At 46.1% G+C, this 15237-nt stretch overlaps 1 protein-coding gene across 1 annotated transcript in view; it reads left to right on the top strand.

Annotated features, from left to right (window-relative positions):
- The window catches only part of LOC142590575 (uncharacterized), a 95376-nt gene extending 80523 nt beyond the window's left edge, over nt 1-14853 (top strand). Inside the window, exon 5 of the mRNA XM_075702877.1 lies at nt 14786-14853. Coding sequence (XP_075558992.1) covers nt 14786-14799 — 14 coding nt within the window. The 3' untranslated portion in view covers nt 14800-14853. The remainder of the gene's footprint in view (nt 1-14785) is intronic.
- Nucleotides 14854-15237: the final 384 nt, after the last annotated feature.

Below are 15237 nucleotides of genomic sequence, written 5' to 3'. Positions count from 1 at the left end.
CAGTAAGGCCTACTTGAGATGTTACAGGAAACAAAAAGAAAGATTTATCGCATCGGCTCGTATGATAAACAGAAGGAACATGAGTAGTATTATAAATTTCATAAAAGTGGCTACTGAAGGCACGAGCAATGCTAGGCGGGTCAGTTATATTCATATTATTGTAGATTACTTTTTCAATTGAACTGCAAGAACGCGGTACATTCAAAAACTCGTTGATAAGTTGCCATTGTTTTTTTTTGGATGAAACTTATTTTTCATGAATTCATTTTCGTAATATTGCCTTTTAGATTTCTTCAATAAATTACTCAACATGTTGCAATATTTCTTATAGCGTAATGCTAAATTAACATTGAAAGGCTGTTTTTTAGTCTTAGTATACATGTTTTCTTTTTCCCTCATGCTCACAAGTAGCCCATTAGTGATCCAAGCATTATGCGCAAATTTAAAGTTCTTTTTGCACATACCAATGACAGTGTTAGCATGAACTGCTTTTAAATGTAAAGAGGAAAATAACTGAAGCGCTTCTTCTGGATTTAGTTTGGTAGCTATAGCTATCCAGTCAATGTTGTCAATTGCATCAACAAAATTTATAATATGAAGACGAGACGTAAGATAACAGGGATCTGACCTAGGAGGGTTAGATTTGAATGTGACGAATACAGGGTAATGATCTGATATGTCTATGCCAATTACACCAGACTCTGGTGAAAGCGAAATATTAGTGAGGGCATGGTCTAAGAGGGAGCGGCTTCCTTGAGTGGAAATCCTGGTGGCCGAAGTTATTTATTGCTCAAGCCCAAAGCCGCAAAAACAGTCCGAATAAGCGCATAAAGTACTATTGTCGACATCGAGCAAGTTAATATTTATATCCCCTACAATTAGGACAGGCTTGTTTTCACTAGTAATTGTTTGAAGAACTGAGCTAAGATGACGAAGGAAATCAGCTATGGAAGAAGATGGAGAACGACAATTACAGCCAATAATAATTCTGCCACAATAATTTGGAAAAGACAAGGCATCGGTTTCGATCCGAACAGTTTCGCAGTGAAATAGATCTATAGAAAGGTGCAGTCTACGTTTATATTTATTCTGGGTTGCGGCAAAAATCGCGCTACCACCATGTTGATATGCAACACGGTTACAATGCTCAGCTTGATAGGCGCGGAACCCGTATAAATTGCTATCAGCCTGGCCAAGCTATGTCTCAGTTATGCAGATGAATGAAAAAGTGTGGGAAAGAGAGTCGATGAATGAAGATATGTTATCATAATTCGTAAGCAAACTTCGTGCATTGAAGTGAAGCAATGAACAACCAACAGATTTAAGCAGTGACGTAGCTTCAGATGGTGAAAACAAATACATGTTTGGGGGAATGATTGGATGACTAAAACACAGACTAATCGCAAATCAGGTTAAGTGATGACGCTGAGGTCAGACTCAGAGCTTATGAAGAACACTTTGCTATTTTCAGCCTTGCGTGCTTTAAACTGACAGTTGTCTGTCCAAAGGAACTGCCGCTTATGCTGCTTCTTTAGAGCAAGAGCTCGGCTGAACAGACGTTTGTTCTCAAATGTGAGGTGCTCACTGACATAAATAGGGCTATCTTTATTACCAGAGAGCCCGATCATGGAGGTTCTCAGGCGCGCCTTTCGAGCCTTACGGACGAAGTCATTCTTCTTGACACGGGAGCAAAATCGAACGATTAGATTTTTATGGGGTGATTTGCCAGCGACCCGTTGAACTGCGTCGATGTCCGCCACATCAATTTGACAGTGAATTGCGTCAGCGACAGTGCTCAAAATGGCAGAGCAATCCTCTCCTTGCGTGGACGGGATACCTTTAATTTCAATATTGTTCAGCCTGCTGTACTGTTCCATTGATGCAATTCTTTTTGTCACGGATTCATTTTGTGCTGTCAACGCCTCGTTTGTAGCGGACAGTCCATCAAACGTCGTCCTCATTTCTTCATACTGCAGACTGATAAATCTTACACTATCAGCAAGTTCAGAAATATTACCAGGGCCCTGCTCTTCAAGTTTTTGCACAATCCTTGCAGCAATCTCTTCAACAACAGAATCCAGTTTGCCCTCTAGCAAGGATTCGAGCCGCTCAATCTTTTTGCATAGCTCAGCATTAGTAGGCATCTCACAGCAGAAGAAGTAGACACAGTCAAAAACCAAAAACTAGTGAGCAGCAGTCGCAAAAAGAACCGTGACGTAGGAAAATTTCCAGGAAAAAATGAAAACCAACCTGCAGTCAGTAGAAGTAGGAGGAATTAGCGTTCGTTCTCGTTGTTGCGACTGCTGCTCAATGAAGCTGGAGCGACAGCGGATCCGTTTATATCCTCTCCGTGCCAAGATAGCACAAGCGCAGCGTGGTCCAGGGAGGTGAAGCACTTCCCAGATGATTGTACAGATGACTCGATGATGAATGAACTGCGCAGGGCGCAGATGGCAGGAACCAAACAGACACGAGGCAGCGGCGTAGAAGAATCTGCAGTCAGTAGAAGTAGCAGGAATTAGTGTTCGTTCTCGTTGTTGCGACTGCTGCTCAATCGTCTCTTCCATCATGAAAGGCTTGCTGTTGGTGAAACAAATACCTTTTCCGCAGTAATATATACGTATACGGGGTGTTTTTCTTTTTACTGCACGAAATTTTTCAAGATTCCATATGGCAGATATCACTATTCTACGCCTTGATGTATATACTCAATGAGGTGGCCATTGCTTCTATGATAAATTTAAATGTTATATTGAATAATTACCTGTTTATTTAAATAATTTACGCCGCATATTTCAATCTAAAGAATATAGTCACTGAGCACTCATTTCGCAGTGTATCCACTCTGGACCGCAGCAGTTCTGAGGTATTAAATTTCAAAGTGTCCGTCGAAGTACATTGGTGTTCCAGTTACATTGTTGTTTCAATATTAAAACCCTGTAAATATATATATATATATATATATATATATATATATATATATATATATATATATATATATATATATATATATATATATATATATATATATATATATATATATATATATATATATAAACATACACACCCGCCGTGGTTGCAGTGCCTATGGTGTTGGGCTGCTGAGCACGAGGTCGGGATCGAATCCGGTCCACGGCGGCCACATTTAGATGGGGGCGAAATGCGTAAACACTTGTGTAGTTAAATTTAGGTGCATGTTAAAGAACCCCAGGTGGTCGAAATTTCCGGAGTCCTCCACTACGGCGTGCCTCATAATCAGAAAGGGGTTTTGGCACGTAAAACCCCATAATTGAATTTGTTTTTATACACATACGTGCATATATATATATATATATATATATATATATATATATATATATATATATATATATATATATATATATATATATATATATATATATATATATATATTGTCACAAAAAGGCAATTGAAGCTGTACCCGGCGTCGGCGAGAGAGACAGTTGCGCAAGATGGCGTACAAAAAACTCAAGCCGGCGTCCTCAGGACCTCTACTTCTTCAGCGCGCGCCTCTTGCCGAGTGTGCTTTCTAGTCACTTCTTTCTGACCGCTGGCTCGTGACACTTACCGGCATTATTCCCCCTCCAAAAGAAAAGCATTGACCCGATGCTTACTAAACTACGATGCTTAATAAAGAAAGTGGAAGTGTGGAAGTCGTATAAGACCGGCTTGGCGCCTCCTTAAAGCGCGAAATACGGTTTGAGGCGAATAACATGCACTATCTCTGAGTGGTGCTGTCGACGCCGAGGCGACGCGGCACTGTCGGGAATGACCTCATAGTTCACTTCACTAACGCGGCGTATCACTTTGTAGGGTCCAAATTATCTACTAATCACCTTCTCAGACAACCCCTGGCGACGCATAGAAGCCCACAGCCCGACTTGGTCCCCTGGCTGGTACTCGACTTGCCGATGTCGAAGGTGGCAGCGTAGCACGTCTGTACTCTGCTGCTTCGTGATGTGTATGCGCGCGAGTTGACGAGCTTCGTCTACGTGTTAAGTTGCTCGGCGTCGGAAGTAATTGATGCGTCAGTGTCTTGCGGGAGCATAGCGTCTAGCGTTGTCTGGACCTCGCGCCCGTAGACAAGACGGAACGGTGTGAATCGCGTGGTTTCCTGAATGGCGGTGTTTTACGCGAATGTAACGTACGGGAGGACTTGATCCCATGTTTTATGCGGGACGCCTACATACACAGACAGCATGTCAGCAATGGTTTTGTTTAGCCGTTCCGTCAGTGCCTTGGTCTGTAGATGATAGGCAGTCGCCTTGCGATGCGGCGTACAGCTCTGCTCGAATATGTCCTCTATTAATTGGGCTGTAAATGCAGTTCCTCTGTCGGTGATAACATGAGATGGAGCGCCATGTCTGAGGACTATGTGATCTATATGGAACTGGGCAACTTTGTAGGCCGTGGGACGTTGTACAGCTTTCGTCTCGGCGTAGCGTGTTAGATAATCTGTGGCGGCTGTAACCCACTTGTTTACGCTGGTTGACAAGGTAAAGTATTCCAGAAGGTCCCTGCCGATTTGATGAAACGGCGTGCGAGGTGGTGCGATGGGTTGGAGTAACCGCCCGGGCTTCACAGGCGGCAATTTCCTGCGTTGACACTCACGGCAGCTTTGCACGTAACGATTCACCGTGGTAGAAAGCCTGGACCAGTAGTACGTCTGGCGTACTCTTGCAAGAGTACGTGAAAATCCCAAGTGTCCTGACGTGGGCTAATCATGGCAGGCTAGGAGGATGTCGCCACGGAAGGCGGCAGGTGTGAGAAATAGATACTCTTTGTCGTTGGCACTCGAGTTTTTCTTCTAGAGGACACTCTTTCAGAGGCAGAAGGTCGAGAGACTGCGAGAAATATGTCATGGGATTCTAACATTCTTCCCTTCTAGGTGATCGATGAGAGGGCGTATTACGGCGTCCTCGTGCTGCCGTATGATTACGTTAGATGCTGTGAGGGCGCCAAGGAATGCGCCGTCTTCGTCCATGTGCTTATTGCAAGTTTTGACAGGAGCGCGCGACAACGTGTGCGCATATTAGCGTTTCCAGCCCGATTTGTAGACGATGGTAACATCGAACTCCTGCAGACGGAGTATTCATCGGGCAAGTCGCCCGGATGGGTCTCCTAAGTTGGCTAACCAACACAAGGAATGGTGGTCTGTCACCACTTTGAAAGGGCGGCCTAGAGATAAGGCCGAAATTTATTGATGCCCCACACAATCGCTAGACACTCTTTCTCGGAAGTGGAGTAGTTGACTTCGGTGAGTGAAAGGGTGCGACTAGTGTAAGCGATCACTCGCAGAACACCTTTCTGGTGTTGAATTAGTACAGCGCCAAGACCGATGTTGCCTGCGTCGCTGTGCACCTCGGTGTCAGCGTCCTCGTCAAAGTGAGCGAGGACGGTGATTCCTGGAGGCGCTGCGTAACTCCGTGAAAGCTGCCTCCTTATCATCCGTCTAAACGAAGGGTGTGTCTTCTCGCGTGAGGCGTATAAGTGGTTCGGAGCTCCGGGAGAAATTAGCGATCAAGCGAAGATAGTACGCACACAGACCGAGGAAGCTGCGTACTGCTTTCTTGTCACGAGGAGTCGGAAAAGCAGAAACAGCAGGTGTTTTGTCTGGGTCAGGCTGGACGCCGTCGGCGTTTACAACAATGCTCGAGAAATTTGAGCTCTTTCTAACCGAATTGACACTTTTCTGGCTTTAGCGTGAGATTAGCGGAGCGGAGCGCCTCAAGTACCGCCTCTAAACGCTTGAGATGTTCTTCGAACGTCGCCGCAAACACGACGACATCATCTAAGTATACTGAACAACTGTGCCACTTCAGACCCGTGCGAAGAGTGTCCATCATTCTCTGGAATGTGGCCGGTGCAGAACACAGGCCGAATAGAAGTGCTATAAGTTCTTACAGTCCATCGGGGGTAACAAATATAGTTTTTTTTCGCGATATCGTTCGTCAACATCGATTTGCCAATATTCACTCTTCAGATCTATAGATGAAAAATTCCTGGTTCGCCCCAGTCGATCTAACGAATGAACCGTCCGCGGAAACGGATAAACGTCTTTTTGTGACATTGTTGAACTTTCTATAGTCAACACAGAACCGAAGCTTTCCGTCTTTCTTTTTGACGAGGACTACCGGCGACGACCGAGGGCTTTGGGATGGTTTGTATGGTTGTATGTGTTTCTTTTACTTGTGCATTAATCACCTTGCGCTCTTTCGTCAAAACGCAATAAGGCTGTTGACGTATGGGACGAGAATCGTCATACGTGATTATTCGGTGTCTCGTGATGGGCATCTGGCGAACCTTAGAAGAAGATGCGAAGTACTCCTTTAACCGAAGTAAGAAGTCGAGCAGCGCTTTCTGCCTTTCCTCCGAAAGGTCTGAATTGTTGTCGATATTGCTGAGTGTCTGAGCTGGGTTGTCCTTTGTCATAGACGCAAATCATTCAGCAACGTATGCTATGTGCTCAGTGGCCATGGTGTTGGGCTGCTGAGCACGAGTTCGCGGGATCGAATCCCGGTTATGGCGGCCGCATTTCGATGGGGGCGAAATGCGAAAGCACCCGTGTGCTTAGATTTAGGTGCACGTTAAGAACCCCAAGTGGCCAAAATTTCCGGAGTCCTCCACTACGGCGTGCCTCATAATCAGAAAGTGGTTTTGGCACGTAAAACCCCAAATATTATTATTATAATAACGTATGCTATGGGCTCAGCAAAAGCGATAGTAGTACGACGAAATAGGTGCCCATGTTTCTGGCTGAATTTCTTCATGAGGAGCGCAGAATGTCCACCTCGAAGCATGATGAGACTGCGGCTGCACATACACCATGAGTCAGCATAAAGGAGAAATTGCCCTCCGCAACAGCTTCGCCGTCACGCAGATCGTCGCATACGACCGCTACCAGGACGCTTGCGCGTGGTGGCAAAGTTACACTGTCACTGTAAATCCGAAGCGCGTTACGTCGGCAATTGTCGCGGCTGTTCGCTGTGCTCTCTGTCGAAAAAGTGACTGCGCGCTCCCGGAAGTCTATAATGGCACCATACTCTCGCAAAAAGTCGAAGCCCAAGATGATGTCCCGAGGACAATCGCTCAGTATAAAGCAGATGGAAGGAAACGTACACCCACAAACATGCACATGCGCACATGTGCACATGAACCGTGCACATGCCCAACGGTGCTACAAATCGAGCCTGCTAGCAGTACAAACTTGTTTTCCAGACGAAGGCGTGAAAACTTTTCTAAGTTCCGTCGCTAGTTTTCCGCGCAAGATTGAGTAGTCGGCACCGTGTCCAATAACGCACTAACGTGGGAGCCGTCCAGCACAACAGTCATGTCTAGCGAGAGTTTGTCACTGAGCTCCTCTGTTGTGTTCGCTGAATCGTGCTGAATAGACCCTGCTCGCGTCCATGGGAGGTCTTCGGAAGGGTGATTACGAGCGGCCTCGCCCCCGAAGGTCGCTGTTCTTAGTTTGCCTGGCGAGGGCTTGGTGATCGTCGCTGCGGTGCCATTGGAGGGCTTCTAGGAGCTTGCGAAGATCGCCTGGGGGATGGAAAGCACGACTGCCACCGCGGGAACAGTGGCATATTCTGCTGGTTCAGTTATATTTCAATCGCCCTAAGCCTTTCGCCATATCTGGGCCTTGGTGAATCCGCGGCAAAACCTTGCTGTCCGAGGCGGCGATATGGGCAGTCGCGGTGTATGTGAACGGCTGCTCCACAGTGATAGCACAGAGGCCTTCTGTCCGGGGTACGCCAGATGTCAGATTTCCTTTCAAGCGGGCGCGATCCTCCATACATTGGATCGGTTGCACTGATGGGAGGGGCGGGACGTATGACGCGGCGTAAGACGTGGCGGGGACGAAATGGGTCAAATGGGTCGGGGACGAAACAGGGACTCGCCCCAAAATTTCTGCATAGAACGCCAGCTGCAACTGTGCTGTCACAGGCAGCGCATTGCTGCTTGGAACGGGACCTTGAATCGCCTGCTGCACTTCACTTCTCACGAGGGCAGAAATTGAACCCAGCGTGGGCTGAAGCAAGCAGCTTAGCCGTTTAAGCTCATCACGTACCACAGAGCGGATAAGGTCTCGCAGAACGTCCAGGTTTCCTAAGGCAACCACATCCGGCAGTGAAGCCGCATTAGCGTGCCTGTCATCCGTAACGTAGCGCTGGTCCGAAGGTGAAGTAGCGTTCAATTGCCTTTTATAGAAAGCTGAGCGCTGGTGTAGCATCTTTTCTATCGTGGGGGCTTCGGTTAAGAATTCAGCCATGGTCTTCGGCGGGCTTCGAACAAGGCAAGCAAATAGCTGTTCTTTAACTCCCCGCATTAGATGGCGCAGCTTCTTTTCTTCTCACATGGTAGGGTCCACCCGACGGAAGAGGCGCGTCATATCCACTACGTACGACGTCACGCTCTCATTCGGCAGATGAATGCGGGATTGGAGCGCACGTTCGGCTCGTCCGTGGCGATCAGCATTGGTGTATGTCTCCAGCAAGGCATGGCGGAACTCGAGCCACGACTTGGGGAGCCCTTCTCGGTTCTTGTACCAAGTGCGAGCACCTTCCTCCAAGCTGAAGTAGAGGTTTCTCAACATCGCCACGTCGCTCCATTCATTTATCTTGGCAACGCGCTTAAACTGGACGCGAGGATCAATCCTCGAAGATATCCCCGTGGAACACTTTCGGCACTCAGAGATTCTGCAGCAGGTACTGAGTGGCCGTTGTCGCCGTACTTTGCTTAATGGACGATAGAGACGTCCATGTTCCTTCCATGCTGGTCCGTGGGGTTGTCGACGTTGTTGTGGAGAGATGAACAAGCTCCGGAGGCAATCCTCTGATTATTCTGCTGACCCGGTGAACAGGGGTATTCACTAGCATAGGGCTAATACTCCTGCTATCAGGAGGGCTTTGTGGCATCGGATGATCCGCACCCTCCCACCTCCACCAGTTCTGTCACGAAAAGACGATTGAAGCCGTACCCGGCATCGGCGAGTCAGGAAGTTGTACAAGATGGCGTACAAAAAACAGAAGCCGGAGTCCGCGGAACCTCTACTTCTTCGTCAGCGCCCGCCTCTTCCCGAAAGCGCGTTCCAGTCACTTGCTTCGCAGCGCTGGCTCGTCATACCTAGCAGCAATATATATATATATATATATATATATATATATATATATATATATATACAGGGTGCCCCATCTAAACTTTAACTTGAACTTAAACATATGCGAATGCCACGTAGCTGGACAGAACCAAGATAATATTTGCTGTTGCTTGAAGTTACTCAAATTACTTTCTTCATGCTACCTAATTACATTAGTAGTCCTAAGTATTAATCATATTCTCAAATATTATAATTACATGAAGAATGCGAATGGGAAATCTAGAAATTAGAAAGAAAGTTAGCGCTGCTAGGGAAGGGCTTATAAACGAGACACGTTGGACACTCAATAACACTTTTTGTTATCCTGTGAAAATTCTCACGGGACGTCGTCCTCGGCATGGACTTCCTAAGGCAACATGGCGCACTCATCGACCTCAAGTGCAAGTCCAATCTTTGTCATTATGTGCGTAACGTTTTACCAATTGAGCTACCACGGCAGTGTTGGTTATAAGTGTATTTGTACTGTACACTCTTAAGGAAAGTTACATCCTTTGGGTCTTAACACGCCACACAACAATAATTGTCACCTGTCTTGTCCTCATTTCCTTTCTTTACCACCACGAGTGGGGTACTTCTAAGTCATGAACAGCATGCGCGATTTCAGCATGAAAGAGCACTTTTAACAGGAAAGTAACGAGCGCAGGGTTTTCAAGAAAGGAAACGCAAGCAAGACAGATGACCGTTATTGTTGTGCAGGAAGATGTGACCCAAACGTGTGTACATTTCTTTAAGAGTGTATGCAGCTCTGAGAGTCCTAGCCAGCGCCACCACTCCGAGTCAAGGCGGCGGATTCGGAACAAGCTTTCAGCCACAGTACTTACGTAACTCGTGCACACTGGATTGCGACATTGGCACGAGCGCTACTCGCTGATTTCGTAGCGGGAGTCTAGACTTCGGCAGCTGTATTTATTTGAGGCAGCATAAGAGTTCACAGCGCTTAAAAAAATTAAGTGTGTGTCTTGGGAAAGATGACTCCACGTAAAGTAATAATGCCATTAGTCCCTTCTGCTTTGCCAGATGAGAGCGAGAGCACAAGTATTATCATCTTCGTTTATATGACCAAGCATACAGTGGGAACTTTAATATTGAAATGCATGTTCCACATCATTTGTCCACTGTTTATTCGAGGGAGTAAAATATAGCTGCTCGTGCATCTTCCCCAGCCCTTCAGCTCTTTCATACTGGTAGCACTCGGCGATTGTGCTCAATTCGGAAAGGTAACTATCAAAATATATGAACGATGCGCCATTCGAGACTGTTTTTCATGGAACAGCCAATATATTTGTCAGTCTATAACAAACTCTCGTTAATTTTAGCACTACCGAAAGCAGAATTCATGTGGTTCTTACGTCCCTTTATCACGGTTTTATGGAAAGATCGTCCTGAAACCTTCCGTATGGCGCTTGAAAGTATGTGCTTTGGCGATGTATTGTGTCGTCCCAACGACAAGAGTTCTCAAGTTTGTATGAATAAGCCCAGAGACGGCAATGTAATCCTAATCACGCGAGTTGCCGTCGCCCCATTAATGGGCATTCGTTCATCAACAACTAAAAGCGATAACCCATCTAGCAGCTGTGTCCCTTCGGCGCATCGAAGTGGTTCTGTACTAATTAAATTATTTATCCAGCAAGATCAATCCACCTCCTTGCACTGTGTATGCTTTACTGTCAGCTATAATACTGACTAGCTACACAATGCAAAGCAATGTAACTTTACCCAACCAAAATCAGCACGCGGTCAATTTCGCAATATAAATAGAGCTTGTAAATCAACGAAACTTTCTAGTTTTGGTTTTGTTGGTGATTAGGAAAGTGTCATTAAGACTATGATGAAACAGTAATTCCACGATTTCTTTTCATATTCAAAGACGCAGCAAAAGTAGCGGTGAAAACAGTAAAGTGCCAATCGAAATTGCGAAATAATCTATTTTCACGTGAAAACAACTCCAACGAATAATATTTATTCAACCCAGCAATGGTGGAATAATGAAGTTCTCCTGCTCAGCACGAGGTCGCAGCTACTAAAACTTGGAGTGGAAGCCGTACGCTGATGACGTCCTAATAAATAAATGTTTATGTATAGAAATAAATTGAATTGAGTTACGAGCTTTTACGGGCGAAAACGAAGGTTTGACTATGAGACGCACGTAGTGAGGGACTTCGGATTCATATCGAAAACGAATGGATCTTTAGCCTGCCCCCAATGCACAGGACACGGGCGCTTTTTACGATTGGCACCCACCGAAATGCGGCCGCTGCTGCCGGAGTTTGATCCCGCGACCTCGTCCTTACAGCGCAGCACCATACCCGCTAAGCCACCGCCGTGGATGCTTATGTATGCAACTACATAGGCTTCACAACAAAAAAAGAAACACAAAATGTAGGGTTGCTTTAACTTAGTTTGATGTCAGGTACTATGGCGCCCACCATAGTCCACATGTTTCTTTGGTACAGGACACTAAAACACCTAATGTTATCTGGTAAATATGGGTTGGAGAAATCTTCAGCGAGAGAAAAGACTTGCATAAGATGTGATCGTATTAGCCTATGACAAATTTTCATGTGTAACTGAAGAGCATTGTAAAGAAAGATAAAACAATAATAAATTGATGTCAGGAAGGTAATGCATCAGAAAGGGTAAATAATACAACAACAAGTCAAAGAGTAAAAACCAAATAGACACTCAATCTTTAATACTACAACAGCCTTGCCGATATAAATGCGTATATGCGTATATACAAGTTAACATCCTTGTGGCACCTCTAAAGCCATGTGTCCAGCCCAGTGGCTCGGACAAATGCTATTGTGGCACTTGTTATAAGGGCTGCGCTCATTGCATTACGCCAAGGTCCTAAATAGCGGCCTCGTATCGATGTTTTCAATACTAGAGACCAGATTATGTTGTTCGTGCGCTAAGCCGGATGCGCGCAAAATATATGATTATGTGCTTGGTACCTTACAATATTCGCAGTTTGTGTTATTATGACTGCTACCTATGAAATTTCTATAACTGTTGGTAAATGCGGCACCAAGGCAAATTCTGTGCACCATGCTTGTTTGACTTTTTTCAGCTTGTGAGGCATACGAAATATCATTTGTTGGTCCCATTTGTGTAGTCGCTTGTGTCGTCGAACTCGTTGGGTGCAGTGTCCCAACGTACGATTGCCTATTAGGCGACGAAGTAGGGCGTTTATGTCTGTTCGTGAGAACGGAATGCGTACTTCAGAAGCATTATTTAAGGCAGTTTTCGCCTCAGCATCTGCCTCTTCGTTGCCTATCACCCCGCAGTGTGAAGGTAGCCACTAAAATGTGACATTGTGGCTCATTCTATTTGCGTGGCCGAGATGCGCTGTAATTTTACAGCCACTGAGTAATACGGGCCCCGATTGAGGACACTGTCAATTGCTTAAAGAGCTGGATTGGAATCGCAGAATATAGTCCATGCGTGAGGAGGCTCCTCGGAGAGAAAGCGAAGTGCCTCCCGAATAGCAACAAGTTCTGTGGCAGTTGATGTTGACTTATGGTCTAGTTTAAACCACCGAACGACGATCATATGTGGGATGACGAAGGATGCAGTGGAGGCATATTGTTTGACACAGGCATCGGCATACACATGTGCAGTATCTCCGTGCTCTGCAGAAATGTGAAACTGGGTACATTACTTGAGGCCAATAGATACAAAGCATGATTTTTTTGTAGTTCAAGGGATCTGCAACGTAGCGAAAGGCTTAGGCAGAACCCACAGTGGTAAACTCGGAATACAGGCGTCAAACAATTTTGACGGCAGAAGATCCTGCGACGCGATAGAGTCCTTGAAAAGCTGTGACATGGAACGTTCATGGCAGGGAGCGATGACTGAGGATAGCATCTGTGTCGGGTCAATGCGCGAAGGTACATGCGAAGAGGTTCGCAGAGGAAGTGTACACCAATAGGGCAAGCATGAGCTTCCGCTACTTTTCCATTGCCTGACGGGCATCGTGGGATGTCCAACCTTGTGCGCAATGTTTGAGCTTGAATGCTCTCCAGCGTGCGCACAGAGCTAAGTCCACTGCTTGAGAGCGCCGGTATACTGTACCGCATAAACCCCATGAATAGCGCTTGGTACAATTGGAATAATGACGACTCTGAGGTCCCCCATCTTGTTCTTGCAACGAAGCGAAGGATATGAACAAAACTCTTCACCTTTGACTTCAGTTCGGCGACGTGTCTTGACCGAGATAATCCCCGGTCTATGACTAAGCCAAGGAATATGTGGTGTTTTACCGCAGGTATCGCTACTCCGTTAAAGATTATCGGATAACTGGCCATTCGTTTACGCGTGAATGCAATCACGGAACTTTTTTCTGTTGAGAGCTGGAGGCATTGAGGTCGCAGATACTTAGCTGTGATTGTCACTGCACGTTGAAGCCTAGCACGCATTTGAGTGCTGGTGGCTCCAGATGCCCATATGCACATGTCATCCGCATATGTGCTCATCTTCACTGTTTAATGAAGTTCAGATGCAAGGCCAATCAGTATAACATTGAAAAGAGTTGCACTGAGAACTCCACCATGCTGAAGACCTCTATGGATATTGTACAGTACAGTGTCGCCATCATTTGTCGACATATACACCGTGCGGCTAGTGAAGTAGCTAACAATGCATGCATGTCGCGGGCCACCGGCGTATAGATCTTCCAGTGCATCAAAGATTGCATAATTGAGTACAATGTCGTATCCACCCTTCATGTCCAGAAAAACAGCTCCATCTAACCGATGGCGAAGTCTTTCTTTTTAAACATTGGAGACATTGGAGATCAAGTCGACAACAGCACCAATGGAAGAACGGCCTCTTCTGAAACCATGCATAATATTAGGAAAGCAATTATTGTTCTCCAGGGACCATTCTATCTTTGACAAGCCTATTCTTTCCATTTGCTGACACAGCTGGCTAAAGAGATCTGTCTGGAGTAGGAAACCTCGTTAGTGCTCTTCCTCGGTTTAAGCAGCACTAGAATGCGACTGAATTTACAACTATCTGGAACATTGCCTGGCTCCAACGCTGTACTATAGAAAGACAGAACAATATGTCGTCATTCTTTGCCAAGATGGCATAGTGCAGCGTACTTGATTCCGTCAGGTCCTGGCGCCGATGAGCATCCGGAAACCAAAAGTGCAGCGTCAAGCTCTTGACTCGTAAAATATACTTGGAGACACTCATCAGATGACGGGGGCGTGGTGGGGACAAGGGATGAAGTCACTGCGTTAGACGTGTCCTCATTAAGTTTGCAGTAGTCCTCTGCTATCTCCAATTTGGTCCGGAGTTAAGGTAGATCCATTGCACGGAATGGGTATCTTTGTCGTGGAGTTGTCTGGAGACTTCGGATGACCCGCCACATCATAGATAGAGGCTGTCTTGTATTTAGAATGTCCTCCAATGCTCTCTGTCAAGCTTGTCAAAATGTCGAAGAACATGTCCTTGAGCTCGGCGAATGTTCGAGGGAGATCTGACGATTGCTTTTTTTCTGTATCGCCGTTCCGCGCGGCGACGACTGGCAGGTAGGGCCTCATTCTGTATGCCGACTGGTGGTCTGTGCCTTGGTACGCTAACTTTCCTGGTTTCGTCCCGCAGGGTGGATGCAATGATGTCCTCTATTTCGGATGGAGATGTTATACTCTGAAAGGTTGTGCCCACCGAGGTCTTAAATGAAATTTACTTTGTTGACGAATACAACGTGAGGCTGAACGGCGAAACCAGCTAAACTGAACGTAAGTTGGGAGGAGTTAACTACCATGCGTCTATATCGGTCATCCAGCATGCTGAAAACAGAAGGCTCCTTGATACAAACGTTGGCTCAAGACCACTGCTGTAGCATGTGCCATGAATAAATATAGCAGATCCGTCATTGAGCACATTTAGTCCGTGGCTGCACATGAAGTCGGTCAAATGCACAGGAATTCATCGCAATGCTACCCCACAGGGGATGGTGTTAAATTAGCGAATAACAATGTGAGGACTTTACGATGCTTACAGCAGACACACCAGGTGCGAGCAATCGATGCTCGCTCTTGGGTTGACGTATC

Source organism: Dermacentor variabilis, chromosome 8, assembly GCF_050947875.1.
Source record: "Dermacentor variabilis isolate Ectoservices chromosome 8, ASM5094787v1, whole genome shotgun sequence".
In the NCBI taxonomy this organism is placed as follows: Eukaryota; Metazoa; Arthropoda; class Arachnida; order Ixodida; family Ixodidae; genus Dermacentor; species Dermacentor variabilis.
Note: the sequence above shows the minus strand (reverse complement) of the source record. Positions and strands in the feature narration are given on the sequence as shown.